General features: G+C 44.9%; 1 protein-coding gene across 2 annotated transcripts in view; it reads right to left on the reverse strand.

Moving 5' to 3' along the window:
• Positions 1-931: 931 nt before the first annotated feature.
• The window catches only part of LOC115177335 (R-spondin-2), a 76,703-nt gene continuing 55,697 nt past the window's right edge, over positions 932-21,937 (reverse strand). For both annotated transcript variants that reach the window (XM_029738025.1, XM_029738026.1), the window contains one exon: positions 932-1,061. In XM_029738025.1, the coding sequence (XP_029593885.1) occupies positions 943-1,061 (119 nt within the window). In that variant the 3' untranslated portion in view covers positions 932-942. The remainder of the gene's footprint in view (positions 1,062-21,937) is intronic.

The following is a 21,937-nucleotide window of genomic DNA, read 5'->3' on the forward strand; positions in this document are numbered from 1 at the left end:
TTTAGAACGCTGAAGGAGTCAATACTGAAAATACAGTAATAGGTTTTATAATTAGATAAACTCATCAACTATGTACAGATGAGTTTTTTTGCCATGCTAAGTCAAACAACTACATTTATTTATCCACACCATACAGTTAGAGCGTTAAAGCGGTTCTGGACGTAAACATTTTGTGCCGAGAATAAAATACATTGCAACTATGCATGGTATTTCTTAACATGACTCTCAAAAATGTACATAATGAACAAACAGGCCGTACATGGAACACACCGCCTCCAATGGGGGAAAATAAGAGTTTGCTTTAAAATAAATACAGAAAAGTCTCAATTATTTCAAGATGTCACTTTTAGCCGTCACCCTCGTTGCTCCTGCCAAATCTCTCCTCTTCTCTTGATCATCCTCTCATTCTATCTCGTTGCACGTTCTTCCTCTCTCCGTCAGAATCATCGTCGTGACGTCTTCCATTGCCCCCCCTCAGCTGGACCGTCATCACTATTATCAACATCCGTCTCATTCCTCATTCTCCTTCTGCTCTTTCGCGTCCTCAGTCTGTCAGTCTGTGTGTGTCGGTCGCCCCTCGTTGGTTTGTTCTAACCAGACGTACATGACGTGTGAGCAAAGGGAACAAATGTTTCTATGAGTTCTATGATGTCACAGTGGGCTCAAAGGGGGAAGCTGATTGGCTGAACTGTCAGCGGTACACTACGATGCGGTACTCTACGGTACGAGGGAAGCAGCAGAAGGCAGAGAGAGACAGGGACAGAGGGCATATGTGTACTTTACTACAACCATAGACATGTGTAGGGTCATTAATAGGGTGTAGTGTGACTGTGTGCTGGGGTAGGGGGGTGGGTTAACGGGGGGGGGGATTTGTGGAGCAGCAGCTAGCAGCTTTGTGTTGTTTAGGTTCCAAGGGGTGGGGGGGGGGGGGGACTCAGTCCTCTACTGGCTGGAGCTCATGGAGGCCAGGTGGTCACTGTGCTGGTTCTGGGCCTGGAACCGGAGCCTCTGCTTGTTGGACTTCTTCTTTGGTTCTTTGGGTCGGTGCTTCCCTGATTCTCCTGAAACAGAAAGACAAGAAGGAAAAGAGAGCCTGTTAGAAAAGCAGTGCATCAATGTCAAAAAGGAACACATCCCTTAGGGGTCCTTGTTTTCTCAGAACAAGAATAGACTGACGAGTTTCAGAAGAAAGTCCTTTGTTTCTGGCCATTTTGAGCCTGTAATCGAACCCACAAATGCTGATGCTCCAGATACTCAACTAGTCTAAAGAAGGACAGTTTTATTGAGTCTTTAGTCAGAACGACAGTTTTCAGCTGTGTTAACATAATTGCAAAAGGGTTTTCTAATGATCAATTAGCCTTTTAAAATGATAAACTTGGATTAGCTAACACAACGTGCCATTGGAACACAGGAGTGATGGTTGCTGATAATGGGCCTCTGTACGCCTATGTAGATATTCCATAAAAAATATGCCGTTTCCAGCTACAATAGTCATTCACTAACGGTAGCGTATATACCATATATCTTGGTCCCCTCTTTACCCACTCAAAACCAGTAGAGCTATGCCACTGGGCAGAGGGGTTGGCAGCAAGATCTTGTCTTTATTCAGCCTCATCACTTCTCCCTCTCTCTTTATTTCTCTCTCTCTCTCTCTCTCTTTCTTTCTCTCTCTCCATCACTTCCACTCACTCTGCTAGGGTACACAGAGGGGAGAGAAACTGAGGAAATTGCATAACACTCTTTCCGAACTGGAAAGGTCCTCGTTCGCAAGCCCAGGATTAATGTATCCCAGGTGCCATTGGTGTGGGCAAAGCATGTTGGCAACCTGCGCTATTGGAACCGTGTGTTGCAATACCTCGGTACCCATGGTTCGCTATGACAGAGGCTACTGAACCAAAAGGCAACAGTTTGGCTGCCAAAAGACACAAATAATATAACGAGGTGTTTGTGTGTGAGAAAGACAGACAGAGAGAGAAATAAAGAGAGGGAGAAGTGATGGGGCTGGATAAAGGTTGGCTTTGGGTGGTGGTGGGGGGGGGGGGGGGCACAATCCTGCTGCCAACCCCTCTGCCCAGTGGCATAGCTCTGCTGGTTTTGAGTGGGTAAGTGATCTGAGAAAAAAATTACATCTGATGGGGGGGTAAACTAGAGTCAGGCTTGGATGATGAGATGCTATCTGGATCCTGATTTGGCACAGCAAGAAACAAGGCATGCTATGGTTCGCCGAGGGGGGAAAAATACTGAAAAATGCTACATAAATGGATGTCTCAACGGTAGGTTTGCAAAACCTGGCTCCGTGTCCTATTATTGCACTTGTTTATGCCATTTCACTCAGGAAAATAAGGCTAAAGTGTGTAATATGTGGCAGAATTACCTCTAATTACCTTCTCATATGGCCTGGCCAAACGCCGGCCATTTAAAGCCACCCCAAAAAAGTCTGGTTCAATTGAACCTCTCAGCACCACACTGTAAAATATATTAGAAAATATTATTTCCAAGAAATGGGGACGTATAAAATTTGGAAAAAAATTATGTTTTTCGCTCTGTTAACGAGAGTAATGTTACAGTTGCACAAATATCAAACAATTTCACTTCCACATTTCAGAGCCATTTCCTGCAATTAATTCAATCTAGCTAGCTATTTTTGGTCACATTGGCCATTCCGAGGGCGAAAAATGTTGCCTGCACGCAATATCTTATTAAAAAAATCCCCTCTTCAGAGCATAAAGCTCACTTAAAGACCTACAGTATAGCTTTCCTGGATAGTTACGAACACAGAAAGGATATAATCCACACGGCTTTAAGATGTTTGTGAACTGCATAACACTTGTCTTACACCACACACAAACATGATTACAGCATGTTCTTGGAAAAACAAGGCGCTACACATCTCCATGGCATTATCTAGACCGTGATTCGATGTCACAGTGCTGCTCATCTCATAAGACGTAAGTAAGTTGTGTGAGTAAGTCAAGGCGGCCTGCAGACATGGGTCAAATATACACACTTTGTCAAACCCTTTCGAAAGCTAGAGCTGTGCATCATTTGGTTTTCCCCAGTCCAACGTAACCAATGGATTAAAAAAAACATATCACCTTGACATATTATGTATTTGTCCCAGGTCTGAGGTCTGTTTGCCTCACGTCATTTTTACGCTCCTCATATCTCAAAACATCTCATTTATTCCAGGACAATGTGAAGTGTAAGAACCAAACGCCCGGGAATGTCATCAGAGCTGTCCAAGTGAGCTGATGAACTGTTTGACCACTGTGTCCATGAAAGCAATGACTACGCTGGGTTCTATTTCATAACCAGACAGAGTTCTCTAGGCTGACAGCTAGAGGGCAACCAATACCAAGAGAACTTAGATCTTCCCCCCTGTGCATCTGATTTAAGGCTCGTGAGACGGTACATCATATCAGGGTCTGTCTCGTTCACTTTTAGCATTTACCAGGGCGTAACACAGAGTGAATACACAACGCTTTTATGATGTCATATTTACAACCAATGTAATCACTGAAGATGATTATACAAGCCAGAGTTTCCATAAGAAAAACAAATGTTTAATTTACCAGGAAATAAATCATTAAGAAGTCAAGTCGATTACTTTCCAAACAAGGAACAAATTCATAAATCTTAGAGCAAGTAAAGATAATTTGTCTTGGAAGTTAAATAAATCTTCAATTTTTTTTTGCTATTTTTATTTTACCCCACACTGACCCCGAATTTAAACTTGCTGCCAAAATTGAAGAATGGCTTTCATTTCAGAAAATATTTCTACACATTTTCCCCCATTTTCTTTTCAGTTTTGGTCACAATCCTTAATTGCATAACGTTTGTTTGTTTTTTGTAGATTCAATCTGCCAACTAAAGCTTTGTATGTGGACGAGTTCGTAGTCAGAGTAAATTGAACAAACAAACAAAACATTTATAAGCAAATCAAAATGTTTTGTAGTTTTGAATCAAAAGCAGAAGCTGCTGTGGTGGCAGAGGATGACCCCACCATTATCACTGTGTGTGTGTGTGTATTATAGACATGGTGTGTGTGTGTGTGTGTGTGTGTGTGTGTGTGTGTGTGTGTGTGTGTGTGTGTACATTAGTATTTGTGCCTGTGTGTGAGTAAGCCCAATCTTGGTCTCACTGCATGAGACAGGTCTGGTTCTGGTAAAGTTCTTGCTACCTGAAGAAAGCCCTGGAATGCGCTCCAAGCCTGCTTTGTATCTGTGTGTTTGTCTAAGACTAGGCTATGTACATGTGTGCCTGGGTGGGTACGCTCTTCCATATCAGCTCAAGGTCTTTAAGAAATGTGTCTTGGACCCTCTAATGTCACATACAATCTTATCAGCTGCCAAAGCACCTGGCAGAGGCAGATTAGACTTCCCTACATGCACTGGGGTGGGAGTTCTACCCTGACCTCTGCTGACTGGGATATTCCAGGACCAGTCCGGTTGACATCCATCACTTTCCATTTCTCTTTCACATCTCCCTCTCTCTCTCTCGTTTTCTCTCATTCGCATCCCTCTCTTTCTCTCTCTGTCCATCTCTGATGGTAGTTGAGACATAGCCAGATATCCCAACAGGAATGCTGTTCTATAGGCTTGTTGTATAGTAACAATAACACTATGCTATCTCTCAGGATGTCACGGGGGGGGGCACATGGAGCTGGCGGCTGAGCAGCGGGAAGAGCCATAGACTGTCAGGGAGGCAATGGAGAAGTTGGGAGAGAGAGAGATGAGAGAGATGTTGTGCAAGTGTGTTCTGCTCAACATTCGACCAGAAGATCCGGTTAGCAGTCTGGTGAAACCTGTGTTGGTTCCACGCAACTGGCCTCCAGTGCGCCTCCCCAGTTTGGTACATCCTGTGCCTGCTCCTCACACTCGCCCTGAAGAGCGTGTCACCAGTCCGGTGCAACCTGTGCCGGCCCCACGCATCAGGCCTCCAGTGCGTCTCCCCAGTCCGGGATGTCCTGTGCCTGCTCCTCGCACTCGCCCTGAAGTGCGTGTCCCCAGTCCGGTATGTCCTGTGCCTGCTCCTCGCACTCGTCATGAAGTGCGTGTCACCAGTCCGGTACCACCTGTACCGGCTCCACATATCAGGCCTCCAGTGCGCCTCCCCAGTCCGGTACGTCCTGTGCCTATTCCCCGCACTCGCCCTGAAGTGTGTGTCACCAGTCCGGTGCCACCTGTACCGGCTCCACGCACTAGGCCTCCAGTGCGCATTCACAGTCCAGAGCTTCCGGCGACGGTTCCCTGTCCAGAGCTTCCGGCGATGTTTCCCGGTCCGGTGCTTCCTGTGACGGTCCACGGCCCGGAACCTCCTGCGACGGTCCACGGCCCGGAACCTCCTGCGACGGTCCACGGCCCGGAACCTCCAGCGACCATAGAGAGCCCTTGGTTTTCTATGGTGTAGTAGGTCAGGGCGTGACTAGGGGGTGATCTAGTATGTCTAGTTCTATGTTGGTGCTAATATGGTTCCCAATTAGAGGCAGCTGTTTATCGTTGCCTCTGATTGGGGATCATATTTAGGTAGCTATTTCCCCACCTGTGTTTTGTGGGATATTGATTGATTGTTAGTGTGATTGGGCACTACGTCCTCACGGTTTTTGTAAGTTTTGTTATTTTGTTTTGTTAGTTTCACTTAAATAAATATGTGGAACTATACTCACGCTGCGCCTTGGTCCGATCATTTTCAAGAACGTGACACAGGAGATATGGCACTCTGAGTTGCGGTCCATTCAACTTGTCTAATTGAATCACAATAACATTTTATACAGGGGAGAAAGACGGAGCCAAAACTCCCTTCACCTATCTCCAAATCCAATAACTTTGTTTTGGAGAACCAAATAAACCGGAGAAAATGTATTCTTTACGATGAGTGAGTGTTTGAATTATGTAAAAAATAAAGTTTTTTTTGTTGCATCATTAGGTCAATGTTGTGTTCTTCACGCTGCCAAGAATGGGCTCAGTTCAATGAGGACATTGACAAAAACAGACCTCGATAGAGACAGAAAAGGAAAGGGATGATTATTTCGATACGGACCTGGTGGCTGCCACTGTGGGAGTGTGTACCTGCATGCAAATCTATAATCACTGAGGCCATGACCACTGTGTGTGTGTGTGTGTGTGTGTGTGTACTGACTGACTGGCGGCATGGCCAAGTGACTTCCTCCACCCAGTGCTCGGGCTCCAGTAGGCAATGCACCAATCGAAGGCCTAATCTTATCTGCTCCGCTTGCGGTTGGAGGAAATCGATGGGACCAACCTTGAGAAGGCATTAAGACGAACGGTAAATGGGTTCCTCCTCTGAAGTAAACCCTCTCCTCTCCTTTTTGTTACCTCATCCCGCCAGTAAACGCCGCAATCATCCCGAGACCATCAATTAATATGTTTCTTAAGAGAAGGGAGGTTGAGGGTAGGGGATCAAAACAACTCCGAAGAAGATTCTGGTGGATTTAGTACGGTAAAAGCTGGAATTTTTGGCGGCTCATCTTCTTCATAAACATGCCAAAGCGAAAGCCATTATTTGTGAGGGAAGGAGGGGACTACTGGCGCCAGCGAGATTTGATTTCAGTGGCAGAAATTGGATTAGCAGCCATTAAAGGCCTCCTCACACATACATTTATAATGCCGTGAAGGGGAGCGTATCTGTAGCCAGCTCCTCTCACACACCGATGAGCTCTACTGTCTGGAATAAGATACACTCCATGGACAATGTGGGGTTGTGGATATGTAAAATGGTAAGGACTTATGGTGAGCCAAGGTCTACAGATGTTCACATGAAAAGATATGATCTAAAAGTGACAGAGAGTTTAGAGAGTGAGTAATGGAGAAGAGGGGAAGGAGGAGGAGGATGAAGAAAAGGAAGAAATGTAGTGGGGGCTTTTGAGTGACAGTGTATGAGAGAGAGAAAGGTAGGAAAGAGGGCGAGAGAGGGGAGAGAGACAGAGATGGAGGGAAATTGGGGAAAAAAGGGGAAATAGTTGAGAACAGGGAAAGATACACCGGTGAAAAAGAGACAGAAAAAAAACACCCTCTTTGTCCAGAGAGGACAATATTTTATGAGAACAAGTCCATCTTGCCAACAGGATGACAAGAGCCTCTCTGCACAGTGTCATTTAGCCTAACAAGATTACTCTGAATCGTAGTCTCTCTTCTCACTCTTCTCTTTCTCATTCTCATTCTCTTTCCCCCAGTGCTCTGCTTACAATCACCCATCCTGCTTAGCAGGGATGATTTAAAACATATGCATTCCGATTTAAAAAGCTAATGTTGGGATTAGGTGGGTCATTATTTTCTCATCTATGCGACGGAGGCTCTGTCAGGAGATTAAGCAGCAGGTTAGTCCACCGGTCCTGCCTTTGAAGCTCCATTTCGCTGACAATAAGTCAAATCGAAAACCCAACAAGGAGATTAGCGTCTTTTGCAGGGAGAAGCCCCGGCAAATAATGCATGACTGACACAGTGATTAATCTGCCCGATGGGCAATATGGAGTTGGGTTTTTGCTCCTTTGAGCTGCTGAATGACTGTGACAAAGACAATGGAACGTTCCCCAGGAACGGTGTCCAGGAATGGTCCGGTATTGAGGAATGGTCCAGTGTTGAGGGAAGGACACTCTCTGACGATGAAACCGTTCAACTTTCAGTCAACGCTCGGTCAGTTTCTGATCTGTCAACACTGAGTATGTATGCTTAGGCTTTGCTAATGAGAGAGCTACCTGTAAATATTTGGTCAATATTTGGCTAACCGCTAACACCACACCGCTAACAACCTTAACATAGGCAAGCCAGCAGACCAGGCCCCAATTGTGGAAATGAAAACTGAAACCTCTGCAGAGTCACTCACAACTCTGCTCCCCTGAACGGTACCCCTCTCCGGGTTAAAATCGGCGCTTGCTCACCACCTCTGGCTCTACTTTACGGGTGGTGTCACCACGGCAACGGAAGAGGGCCACGCAGAGTGCAGGCGTGATGACTAGGCTACTGTGTCTGATACGCCTGAAACTCAAATTCATCTGCAGTCTGCTATCGCCCCCCGACTGACTCACACACACACATCTGGGCCTAAATATATGGAGCTGCTGAAAAGGAGGAATAATTAGCTTTAGTTAACTATAATGAATGGCTAAATGTTGCGTTTCATTTCTGACGGGCAAAATAGCTCTGTCGATATGTGTGTGTGTGTGTGTGTGTGTGTGTGTGTGTGTGTGTGTGTGTGTGTGTGTGTGCGTGCATGCATGCGTATGTGTTCACGTGTTTCAGTGTGTGTGTGGCTCTGCTAGTGTGCTGGTGCGAGCGGGTGTGTGTAGGTGTGTGTGTGTGTGAGTGTTAGCGAGCTGTGGATAGCTGTAGCAAACCAGGGGGTGGTGTAAAAGTGGGCCGGGGTTCCAATTATAAGATCAAGGGGACTATGGGTGGAATATTACTCATTTATCATCATGGCTGGAATAATAGGGGAGATGTCAATTCCGTTCCACTTCGATCACATAGCAGAGGAGAGGGTGGGGCTCTCATTCTCATGCTTTCATTGTGGGGCGTCTTCCATTTCCAGATCACAATAAATGATTTGATCTCGCTCGTTCATTTAATTGAATCTATTTTATGTAAATATTTCCTGCGTCCCTTAGAAAGGTGCCTTGGGGGGTAGAAACAGAATCATTGATCTTCGTTCCGTCGCACAGTTTACATATCAATTGATAGATGCAGGGTAATTCCCTAATGAAATGAACCGTTTTAAAACGGGGGAAACGTGGTGCCGACTTGGTTGCATTCCTGACTCTCCCTTTGTTTGGAGTAGAAGTACAACGATTGCCTCTGCGATTCATTATCTTACGCCATGCCATTAAACAGTAAAAGCTAATAAAAACAGGACTTGGCAGTGCACTTTTACACACTCTGCCTTTGCCTTTTATAACCAACTGAAGAGAATGAAGAACTCCCACTCCAGAGCACCCCGACTCTCTCCCTCCGTAAAAACCCCAACCTACCCAGTCTTAACTGTCCACTTTGAAAAGCACGCTCGCTAGCACCGAGAGACAAAACATACGTAGTCCTGCCAAGGAGGTGACCTCCTCACACCAAGGATTAAACATTGGATGGAATATTTGTTTTTCATTTCAGGGTGTTGAAGATGTATTTCCTTGCTGCCTGCTAGGGGGTGTTGAGTGGGCCTGGTGGGCAGCAGAACAGGGAGGGGGCAGGCAATACGTGGTCTGGGTGGTGGTGAGGTTCTCTGAATCTCTGGACCCTTTTGTGGGGCCACAAGGAGGAGGGTTCTTCTGCTAACGCTCACGGCGCTGTCTGGAAGACCCTTCCTAACACGCACACGCAAATACATTGTGTAATATATACCGTACTTACACTGTCATGAGCCCTGCTGAGTACGTATGTATTATAATGCATACACACACAAGCGTGCACGCACCCGCACACGATGGAGTGTATCCTCTTCCAGACAGAGGGGCTCACGTTCACTGAAATATCAAGGCTGTGTCAACAGTGCATCATACATACATAAAGAACATCATGTCTGCACTGTGAGGACGCCAAGGGGCGACTCAGAGTCTGTCACACAGGCTGTCTGCTGTCTGGGGCACGTGTGTGTGCTCTCCTCTCCCTGGCCTGCAGCAGCCCCTCTGGTCTACCCCCCCCCCCTCCCCTCCCCCACCACCTACCATATACACACACACACACACACACACACACACACACACACACACACCACAACATCCCCCCCCCGGTGGCCTGGGGGGCTTGGGGGGATCAAGGAGGAAATTGTCCGGCATGATTCACTGCTTTACACCTAATTTCTCCACCAAGTCCCTTCATCCCCCTATCCTCCACTTCATCCCCTTCTCCTCTGGGAAAATGAATGGGAGGGCAGGAAATCCCCTCCCCCCATGTCTGGACACGGAGCACAACTGTCCCGTGAAGAGGAACTAGGCCCTAACGAAGAGGGAGCCATGCTAAATCAGACGGGCTTAGACGCTAAACCAGAGAGAGGGGCTGTGGAAATCATGGCACAGTCCCCGTGCTATAGCGGATGACAAGGGACTCAAGGACATAACCTTGTTTTTTGTGTTTTTATCTTCTTGGATTGTTTGGGTAACTCTGGACGGTTTCCACCCCATCTCCTTGCACTCACAAAGCGTGAAATCACTACAAAAACACTACAAACACGACAACATTTTCGACTAGACAAAGTCTAATTTGAGCCTTGAAGTCTCAGTCTGTTTGATGTCCTAGCAGAGCTCCTGTTGTGTGTGTTTTCGTTAGAGACCCAGATCAGTCCGTTCTCAGCAGTCCCTGATCCCCACTAAGGCCTGAGCTCTATCAGAAGCCTGTCAAGCGCCAGTCAAGCAGACAGCTGAGTGAAGCTGACAGATCTCACAGATCCCGTATCGTCCAGCTACTAGGCCGCTGCTGTAGTCTTCTCTCCTCTCCTCCCCAGGCACCAGCCGACTCCCTGTCTGTCAATAATACTCCCAATACCCCTCCACTCACTCAAACGCAAACGGGGGCTTTCCTGACGTCTTGACATATGGAAAACATTTGACGAGTTTGTTCTTTAGCCTCCTTTGATTACAGCGCAATGTCCATTTCGACGGCCGTTTCAGGGTCTCACCTCGAATAAAGAGAGAGTTGAGTATTTCAGGCAACAACATCCTTCCAGAGAGGTATGACGGTAAGGAGATTTGTATGATGCTCATTGAGTGACTCGTGATTCCAATACCCAGCCTCAAGGCCTGTTGGGGTGGGGTTATGATCCCAAAGCCTGACACCAATGAAGCAAACTAGGTGCACTTTACAGGGGATTTAAAACATCAATGATAGGGGATTGGTCAAACTCCCTTTTGAGTAATTCACACAGAAGTCTGACAGGTTGGATGAGCCATGGGAGAATCTATGGTTTCTCAAGATTTCCATTTTGTATATACAAATCAAATGAAATGTTATTTGTCACATGCGCCGAATACAACAGGTATACAACCTTACCGTGAAATGCTTACTTGCAAGCCCTTAACCAACAATCCAGTTTTAAGAAAATAAGAGTTAAGAAAATATGTACTAAATAAACAAAAGTAAAAAAAGTAACTCAATGAAATGACAATAACGAGGCTCTTATACAGCTCTTTTCGGTCATAAGAGATGGTAGCAGAAACATTATGTACAAAATAACACACAAAATAGCACAATTGGTTAGGAGCCTGTAAACGGCAGCCATCCCCTCACCTCAGCCATGTAATAAAACACGTATTACAGTTACAGACAGTCCAAATGGTTGCAGTCTCCTCAGAGCCCATGGTGTATTGCCTTCGTGTGTTGAGCTGAGTACAACCTTTATGAGCGGGCCTCTACTTAAGTGCTCTGCTTCTCCTTCCCTGTATTTGTCTGTGTTCACGCACACACACACACACACACACACACACACACACACACACACACACACACACACACACACCAGCAGCTGGTAGGCCTGTACTTGTTGCTTTGTTGTGTCTGTGTGTCTGTTCCCTGGGTCCAAGCTCCTGGACATGAGTGGGTCAAAAGCCGCAGCCTCTCTCTGTGAATCATCAGGCTCTAATTAAAAGCTGTGATGTCTCTATGAAGACCAGGCCCGCCAGAGATGGATAAAGAGAGGGAGAGGGGGGAAGAGAGAGAGAGAGAGAGATAGAGGGGGGAGTGAGAGAGAGAGAGAGAGAGAGAGAGAGAGAGAGAGAGAGAGAGAGAGAGAGAGAGGGGGGGAGTGAGAGAGAGAGAGAGAGAGAGAGAGAGAGAGAGAGAGAGAGAGAGAGAGAGAGAGAGAGAGAGAGAGAGAGAGAGAGAAAGAGGGGAGAGAGTGGGAGGGGGAGAGAGATAGAGGTGAGTAAGAGAGAGAGAGAAAGAGGGGAGAGTGTGGGAGGGGGAGAGAGATAGAGGTGAGTAAGAGAGAGAGAGAGAGAAAGAGGGGAGAGAGTGGGAGGGGGGAGGTAGAGGGGCTTCTGGTGGCTGAGCCTGTGCAACTGTGCACCAGATGTTCCCAGCCGGCCCCCTTCCCTTCTCCTTACAGCCAGCACACTCAAGGGGGCGGACACGGGCACGCCGATGTTCCCCTAGAAGATGTGCACAACTACCAACACACTAAAATGTTCTCCTGTGTTGTGTGCACTGCACATTGTCTGTCATTCCGATTGTCTTTGTCATATAGTGCTTGCATGTCTGAAAGATGTGTGTATGTTTGAGTGTAAGAGAGAGAGAAAGAGAGAGAGAAGATAAACATAAGTTACACTATATCCTTTTCTGCTTGAGGTCTGTTTGTCTGATTGTGTCTGTGTACGTCGGCAAGTGTGTGTGTTTGTGTGTGTGTGTTTGCACGTGTGTGTGTGTGTGTGTGTGCTAATACGTGTGTGTGTGTTGGTATGCTATGTGTGGTCTGTATGTGGTGATGGAAGCGTGTGCAGGACACAGTCAGAGAGCTGGAGGTCTGGCAGGCAGAGATGCATCCCGGGCAGGGGCCACACTGGGGCCTTCAGGGCCCTCACAGGGGCCATGGAGAACACATCCCCTCAATGCGAGTCTGTTGAAGCACTGAAGACTGCCTCCGATCTCATCTCTAGATACAGAAACCACTGACAAACCATCAATGCCCTAAAACCTCCAATGAACCCTCAGCAGAGAACCTGGCTTTACAGCAGTAACCATGTCATGGACTGAACAGACTGTGACAGTACATTTCTCCCACTTGTGAAACATGTCGATGGGGACTTGAAACGTTTTCCTTCTGCTCTGCTCCCCCTCCAGTGTGCTGCCACTTTGTTTGTTTGTGTACGTCTGTTTTTGATGGGGCTGTCGCTGTTTAGGCATGTGCCGCCTCATTTCCTCCCAGCCAGAACCTCAGACAGGGAGGCTTTCCTGATCTGTGTTATCTCGCACTCTACGCATACTGCCATAGACAGACACACATACTCGCTTATATACACACGGTCAAAAACAGACAGTCAGACATCTGGATGGGCTACTTCGTGACACACAAATCATCTTGATTAAGCCCATTAATAGTCCGTTGTTCCATGGACGTTTCATCATAATAACGTGTCAGATTTCGTCTTAACGCGTACCCTAAAACGTCATCGCCTTACGTCCGAAAATCAAGCAATAATGAATATGGTCATTGCCGTTAAAACGAATGAAAGAAATGCCTGGGATTTCCGTGGTGTAATGTGACTACATGCGTCTAGCGAGGCCGTTCGGTGAAACGACTAGTTTGTCGGGCCAAAGAGTGGGAGAAAAAAGCCCCACCCCCTCGTTCTTCCTGCTTGGAACCGACCAGATGACAATAACGTGGAGTGTGGAGCCCCAGTGAGCACTAATGCACCCCCTCCTCCTCCTCCCTCCTCCTCCTCCACCCCCCTGGTCTTTGAAAGGCCTCCACATGTTTATGGCTCATGCCTGTGGTATGACGATGGATTCTCCATATAAAAGCCAGCAAGGATCATGGGGTGTTTCAAATATTGCTCTCCGAAGACAGTTGCTGACAAAATGTCAGCGGCCATATTTATTTTGGTCAGGGAGCAGGGCACTTTGTGGGGAGTTAATCAGAGACTCCCTCTTCCCACCCTCCTTTGAGGAATGCAACCACGGCAGAGAAGGACCGAAGACTACTGGTAATGACTTTCTCCTCCTGTGGAAGATTTAACACCGCGAAAACGCTTGAGAGGCAGAAAAATAAACCCAAAGTTTGGTCAGGGAACCGTCAGTATAAATCAAGTGTTGATTGGCTGTGCGCTTGGACAATCAATTCCCATCCGGTTAGGAGATGCAAGAAATAATTTTAATAAGTGCTTATAGGAAAAGGAATGATCTACGGCAGCGACTGGTGGGGACTGAGGATGACTGAAAGCAGAACTTGTGTGTTCATTTGTGAATGCGACCGCAGCGTTGGCTATAACTGCCATTGGCTCAGGGCTGCAGGCCAATCCAATGGCAGGTTGATGTCTTTCCTTCTGACCCGTGATCCTCTATCTGAGTCTCAGAAACACGGCAGTAAACACTCTCTAACCTCCCCTACCTCGGCATTATAATATATTTCAAATCTCAAGCTCAGAGGTGAAATGAATGTCACCCAGCGCTCAACGACGGCCTCGTGATCAACGAGAGCTACCTGTTCCTGAATATCCTGACTCGTCACGTCTTAATGAATAATCTTAATGAATAATTTCAGATACATTACATAGTTAATGCATGTCGCCGTGTCACCAGCTCTGGAGAACAGCGGTGGATGGTAGATGTCAGAGGGGGACAGAGCTGCCCCTGTGGCCGCGAGGAGAGGGTGAGGCGGGAAGCGTCAGGGCGCGGCACTTCTGAAGGCCCCACTTAGTGGCTACCGTGTCGGCCGTGCGGTGCGGGCTAATTAAATGAAGATTAGGCCGTGGCTCTCGCAGTCACAACAGGCTGTCGCGTGGGGCGTGCATAATCACTCTGACAGGCCAGCAGCCAATTAGTGCTCTCCGTCTGCCCTGGGAAAGCACTTGGCGGCTCACATTTATCTGGATTTTCCGTGATATTTCCCGGGCCGGAGTTTGCCTGTTAATCATCGGCCCCATTCCGGATTTGCCACGGAATCATCAGGACTCAGGAATCTTCATCTACAAAATCATCTCTTTTTTGTTTCACGAGAGCATTTAAGTGGTTTGGTTGAGTGTGGTGGCAGAGGCATATCACTTGCTGTTTGGTTTGGACGAGGCCTGTCCCATGAACTTCTCTGTGGAGGAAAAGGAGCGCGCTCCATAAGAGAGGAGTTAGCTCTTCAGTAAAAGTCTGTCAGCCTGTGTTCCGCAAACTGGCATGATGATGGCAGCAGGAGAGGGAGCGGGGTATGTCTGACAGGCACACAAACATCCAGAAATTTGTTGGGGGATATTGGTTTTCCAAACCAATAAACACGGGCCAGAGTCAGATGCGATCAGAGGATAGCCTTTGCCAGCACATAAATCTCTTGGCTTTCTGACCGTAAACAGGCAAATTCTGTGTGACACAGTACACAGTCACATACACACACACACACACTAGGGCTTGTAAGTAAGAACTTGTATGTAAGCATTTCACTGTATGGCTTACACCCGTTGTATTCTGTCATGTGAATCAACTTTGATTTGATTTGACACACACACAAACACATCAAGCGAATCCTGGCTTGAGCGTGTTGGTGTCACGGACGGTGTGCGTTACAGACAGGCGGCCGCGCTTCCTCCCAAACGGATTTGGGGCAGTCCCACTTCTCAGTGCATCGTTTTACAGGAGGACCAAACCGACCGCCACACATGGTACCCAGACGGAGACGTCCAGGAGGTCCACAGAGCTGTGTGTTCCCTACAGAACCACACTGCAGAACCACACTGGGGTAGACAAAATCTACAGACCCACACTTAAGAGTTAGACAGAACCTGGTCCACAGCCCTGCGTGTTCACTTCACAACCACACCGGGTTAGACAGAACCTGGTCCACAGAGGTGGCTGCTGAGCACAAAGCTGCTGCATATCACTCTCTGTCCGGTTCCATAGCTCTTTAACGGCTGACGAATACCTCACAGGCCTTCTAGCTTTCATCTAGCCATGTTACTTTATATGGACACTGAAATACTGAAATACTACTAATACTGAAATACTAATAGTGTATAACAAGTTACATGATACCAATACTTTCAACTTTTTTCCTAGGCTGTGATGATTTCTCTACAGAAAAAAGGTACGGAACACATACAGTATGCATTGCACAATCGTACAGACATGGGAACACACACACAAGTGGTTTTCCAATGAGAAGCATTTGCTGCCTGGCTAAGGCAATGCAAGTGCTCGGGGCCTGTTCTGAGAAGTTTAGCTAAGTGTATGATTGATGATAGTGCGATGGAGGGCTTGGCCTCAGATGAGCTCTACAGCAGAGAAGGTTTCTCCTCTTACACACAGGGGAGATCATTAGCCCCCACCACACTGGCCTACTACTGCTGCTCCTCTCCGCTTCCAGCACAGGTACCTAACCCAATGACCATAGATAATCATTACGGGGTCTCTCTTTCTCTAACAGTCTACCTTACACTCTCCCTCTCCACCCTGTCGCCATGGTGCCTGGGAGTCTTGCTCATCTCATGTCTCCGTCTTTCTGTGGCTAGAAATTATCCACTCTGGGCTTACTAATCATTATTTTGCGTAGTTACACAGAAAATGCAAACAAGAGTTACACAAATGTCACGCTTGTCAATGACAACTAGTGACTTTGGAGCCGTCTGTGAATCTGAAAGCGGATTTGCAGAGCAGTAGAAAATTAGCCAATGAGTTTCAATGGTGTGTTTGTGTAAGACCTTACTACTCAGCCTAAATCCAAAAACCAGGGATTACAGAAAGATTAAGTAGGCGTTTTTAGAGCTTAAACATTTTAATTTGTTTACATAGCATCTAATACTATTAAAATGGAATAACCCATCACTTGGAGGTTAGGAGAAAAGGGGGGGGATGTCTGCAATGAATTTAAGCAGAAAGAGGAAGTTACAGTATGAGATAGAGGGAGAGGGAGGGAGGTAGAGAGAGAGAGTGGGAGAGGGAGGGAGGTAGAGAGAGAGAGTGGGAGAGGGAGGGAGGTAGAGAGAGAGAGTGGGAGAGGGAGGGAGGTAGAGAGAGAGAGTGGGAGAGGGAGGGAGGTAGGTAGAGAGAGAGAGTGGGAGAGAAATAGAGAGAGATAGAGCGAGAGCGCGAGATGGATATGGAGAGATGTATGTGTTACATCTCTGTTTGTAAACCAGAGTCTGATGACAGGATTAAATGTTTGTATATTTTTAGGATTGCGGTGAAATCTCCTGAGGGAGAATACTAACGGCGTCAATACTGAGCAGCTTAAGACTCCAGAGAGAGAGAGGCCCCATGAGCAGAATTTAGACAGCTGGAGGTGAATAATAAGAACACATACATTGAGTATTGGCAGAGTGAGGTCAAAGGTCAGAGAAAGACGGAACGCTATCAAGCATTGGAACGAGACTTCACTGAATACTTAACCCGTTTAAAAAGACCCCAAACAAAGCAAAACCTTAAAGCTGAAATCCTTAATGGTGAAACTGTCACGCCCATTTGCAATATTACAACAAGGAAGAAGTTACTGCAAACAACAAATACCGACATCATTGCAAGAGCACAATATGTACTGCAACTGTTTTGACTATGCTGCGCGACGTCTCTTCAGCTTGGCAACAAAAACAATAACAACGGTGGTGGGGTGGACGTTGCGCTGTTTCCACCTAATGCAGATTTAATCTTTAACTAAATAGATAATTAGTAATCGTAGCCTGGCAATTGAAACAGGACGCCATAACAAAAACATGGCTGGCCAGAGCGACTATGTCGTTACTGTGGGTCGGGGGAAATAGAAATTGAAGAACACTTTCTAATCTTTTGGCCAGTACATATTGGTTAGAGATTCCTTCTTCCCCAAATGAACATTTTAAATGTTCCCATTCACAGAACAATCAAACAAAGAGACACTTATACTCTTGGGGAAAGGTCTGATGTGTATTAGTTGGCAGCACAATATGTCACAGCTTGCCACAAGCTAAGGAAAAAAAGTACTTTTTTTGTTGTTGTAATTTCTCCATGTACTGAATTAGATTTCTGAACGTTGACCATTATTACATTTTTTGTATTAGATATATATATATATATATATTTCAGTTGTTATTGTTGTTGCTTCCCTAATTGTTGTGCATCACTGTGCTTTGGCAACATTGACCTTGTCATCATGCCATTAAAGCATATTGAAGTTGAGAGAGAGAGAGAGAAAGAAAGAGAGAGAGAGAGAGAGAGAGAAAGAGAGAGAGAGAGAAAGAGAGAAAGAGAGAGAGAGAGAGAGAAAGAGAGAGAGAGAGAGAAAGAGAGAGAGAGAAAGAGAGAGAGAGAGAGAAAGAGAGAGAGAGAGAAAGAGAGAAAGAGAGAGAGAGAGAAAGAGAGAGAGAGAAAGAGAGAGAGAAAGAGAGAAAGAGAGAAAGAGAGAGAAAGAGAGAGAAAGAAAGAGAGAGAGAGAAAGAGAGAGAGAGAGAGAGAGAAGTCAGCATGTCATTGCAGAGGCCAGTGGAACAGCTATTAATAAGGCCCTGTTTACGGCCCTTTCAGCGGACCACCCTGGGGAGAGAGGAGAGGATGGAAGCAACAGAACAGCAGTCTGTCTACCTACCCTGAGGGAGGGAAGAGGTGAGGAGAAGAAGACTGGCAACCAACAGCAGTGGTGGAAAAAGTACCCAATGGTCATACTTGAGTAAAAGTAAAGATACCTTAATAGAAAATGACTCAAGTAAAAGTGAAATTCACCAAGTTAAAAACAACTTGAGTAAGTCTAAAAGTACTTGATTTTAAATATAGTTAAGTTTCAAAAGTAAATGTAATTGCTAAAATATACTTAAATATCAAAAGTAAAAGTATAAATAATTAAAAATTCCTTATATTAAGCAAACCAGACGCCACAATTTTCGTGATTTTTTTGGTGTGAATCCAGGACACTGAAATGAGTATGATAAGTTATCTTTGGTATGGTTACATAAGACACAGTGTTACAGGAGGATGTTACATCTACCCCTGAGTCCAGGTTACAGAGACGCCATGCTAGCTGAGTCAGAATATACCCACTCATATCAACGTGGATAACTCGCTAATATTTGGTTGACGTTGATCAATGAGATTACAACCTATATTCACCCACTCAAAAAGACAGCCAAAGGTTAGTTGAATTTCCAATGTCGTATCACTATGATTTCAACCATCTAAAAGCACAACCAAATTCCAATAAAAAAATAAAATAAATTAAAAATCACCCAATGTTTATCACAGTGCTTTCAATCACTTTAAAAGCATGGCAAGGTTCAAATAGGAATATAATGTCAGATATGATGTTTATTTATACAACCTATTCATGTGTAATCACTGTGCTTCATCTAATAGCACAACCAAATGACCTGGATTGCAGATTCTGCACAGATTATTACAGTGATTGTGAAGATCTCACAAACCTGCGGCAACCTATTCATGCTATCTTGAACATGCACACTTCACATGATTACATATGACGACATGTATAGTTACAGTAACCTCAAAATGTGGCCATGGATGTGTTACTACTTTTGAGGTTGAATGTTACATTTGTTTGTACGATAGCCTTAACTTTAGGCTATTTACTGTAAAAGTAATATTGAATTGTGTTTGGTTGACAACGCAACAAATGATCTACGTTTAAAAGAGCAGTATCTACAGTACTGCTGGAATAGTTCCATCTGAGCCTCTGGTTTAATCCCATTCTTCAACTTTTATTTTTGGTTGAGTTGGAGACGTGAATCCAACATGTCATTTGTTATTAATTGTCGACAAGTTAATAGGCTATTTATTTTACTTCAAAAGTGATATTGAATTGTTTGGTTGTCAACGCAACCAAATATCAACATTTGAAGGAGAGTTATCTTCTGTTTGGATAGTTCCATCTGTGCACTGACTTAGTCTGGCTTTAATTCCAGTTTGTCTACAAATGAATAATTGTGATGTTGGATTCACGTCTCTATCTCAACAACAAAAACATCTAAGTTAAAGAATAAGTTATAGGACGAAATCAAATCAAATCCAACTTTAAATGCACTTTAATCAAATGAAGTTTGATTTGATTCACTCCTATTCTTTTGGTAAACACACATACATACTGTACTCAGCCAGACGCGACACTACAGGGTTCTTCATGGTTCCCAAACCAAAAACAGATTTAATGCATTGATCAGTTATGTATAGAGCCATGTCATCGTGGGATGCTCTGCCACCAGAGGTTACTCATGCAAAATGTAAGTTTAGCTTTAAAAAACAGATTAAAAAAAAGAATATTGTATCACAGCACCTCCTTTTTCTAAAGCTCTAATGTAACTGGACTGGGTATAAGAATATGTATATGTGAATAGGGTGTAAATAGTATGTTTGTTGTCTCTTGGTGTCGTAGCAAAGTAGGGCTGTGCTTGGTTAAAATCCTGGTTGGGAGACCAAAGGGTAGCTGCAGATAGATAAATCCTCCATAAGAGGTGCTGCCGAGCCTATTGTTTTTTCTGATACTGGATATAACGTTGAAGATGTTGTTTTAATGGTACAAATTCAACATATTTCATACAAGGTTTGTCTATGTTGAAATGTGGTTACTATGATCACATAATCCTGTGGTTGAAGTTTCACCCTCAAGACAACAGTTTTCTTTGATTACTTTTTTCAAATCCAATGTATTTTCCACGTAGATTCCATGTCACAATATGTTGACAAATTACGTTGAAACAACTTTGATTCAACCAATTTATGCCCATTGGCTAGCTATTAGGTCAATATCAGTAGAGAAAAGAAAGTGAAACATGGTGGTGGAAGGGAAAACTATATCATATTGTTTATACAGTACGGTGAAATGTCATGAATATATCAGACACGCTTCAGACGCATCCTCGCATATCATTGAGAAATGCTTTGTTTCTTGACGTCCTTGACATTATCTGGGCTTTGACTATCTCTCCATGTATATTTTCTTGATGAGGGATTATGTCTCTCAGAAGACACTGAGGAAGAAAGATCCTTGATTCTAGCTGGGCCATGTGCGTCAGAGTTAAGATGGGTGACATGAATCTGTAAATGACTTCCAGTGTTATTTAAGCGCATGGAAATGCAAGCCGGAGGCGATCAGATAAACATTAGCATAAATAGTGTATACCTACATACATGTAAAATATATATATATATATACACACAGTTGAAGTCGGAAGTTTACATACACCTTAGCCAAATACATTTAAACTCAGTTTTTCACAATTCCTGACATTTAATCCTAGTAAAAATTCCCTGTCTTTAGGTCAGTTAGGATCACCACTTTATTTTAATAATGTGAAATATCAGAATAATAGTAGAGAGAATGATTTATTTCAGCTTTTATTTATTTCATCACATTCCCAGTGGGTCAGACGTTTACATACACTCAATTAGTATTTGGTAGCATTGCCTTTAAATTGTTTAACTTAGGTTAAATGTTTCGGGTAGCCTTCTACAAGCTTCACACAGTAAGTTGGGTGAATTTTCACCCATTCCTCCTGACAGAGCTGGTGTAACGGAGTCAGGTTTGTAGGCCTCCTTGCTTGCACACGCTTTTTCAGTTCTGCCCACACATTTTCAATAGAATTGAGGTCAGGGCTTTGTGATGGCCACTCCAATACCTTGACTTTGTTGTCCTTAAGCCATTTTGCCACAACTTTGGAAGTATGCTTGGGGTCATTGTCAATTTGGAAGACCCATTTGCAACAAAGCTTTAACTTCCTGACTGATGTCTTGAGATGTTGCTTCAATATATCCACATAATTTTCCTACCTCATGATGCCATCTATTTTGTGAAGTGCACCAGTCTCTCCTGCAGCAAAGCACCCCCACAACAATGTGCTGCCACCCCCGTGCTTCACGGTTGGGATGGTGTTCTTCGGCTTGCAAGCCTCCCCCTTTTTCCTCCAAACATAACGATGGTCATTATGGCCAAACAGTTCTATTTTTGTTTCATCAGACCAGAGGACAAATTTTCCAAAAAGTACAATCTTTGTTCCCATGTGCAGTTGCAAACCGTAGTCTGTTTTGTTAAAGGCGGTTTTGGAACAGTGGCTTCTTCCTTGCTGAGCGGTCTTTCAGGTTATGTCGATATAGGACTCGTTTTACTGTGGATATAGATACTTTTGTACCTGTTTCCTCCAGCATCTTCACAAGGTCCTTTGCTGTTGTTCTGGGATTGATTTGCACTTTTCGCACCAAAGTACGTTCATCTCTAGAAGAGACAGAACGCATCTCCTTCCTGAGCGGTATGATGGCTGCGTGGTCCCATGGGGTTTATACTTGTGTACTATTGTTTGTACAGACGAACGTAATACCTTCAGACGTTTTGA

The sequence above is a fragment of the Salmo trutta genome, chromosome 37, assembly GCF_901001165.1.
Source record: "Salmo trutta chromosome 37, fSalTru1.1, whole genome shotgun sequence".
Lineage (NCBI taxonomy): Eukaryota > Metazoa > Chordata > Actinopteri > Salmoniformes > Salmonidae > Salmo > Salmo trutta.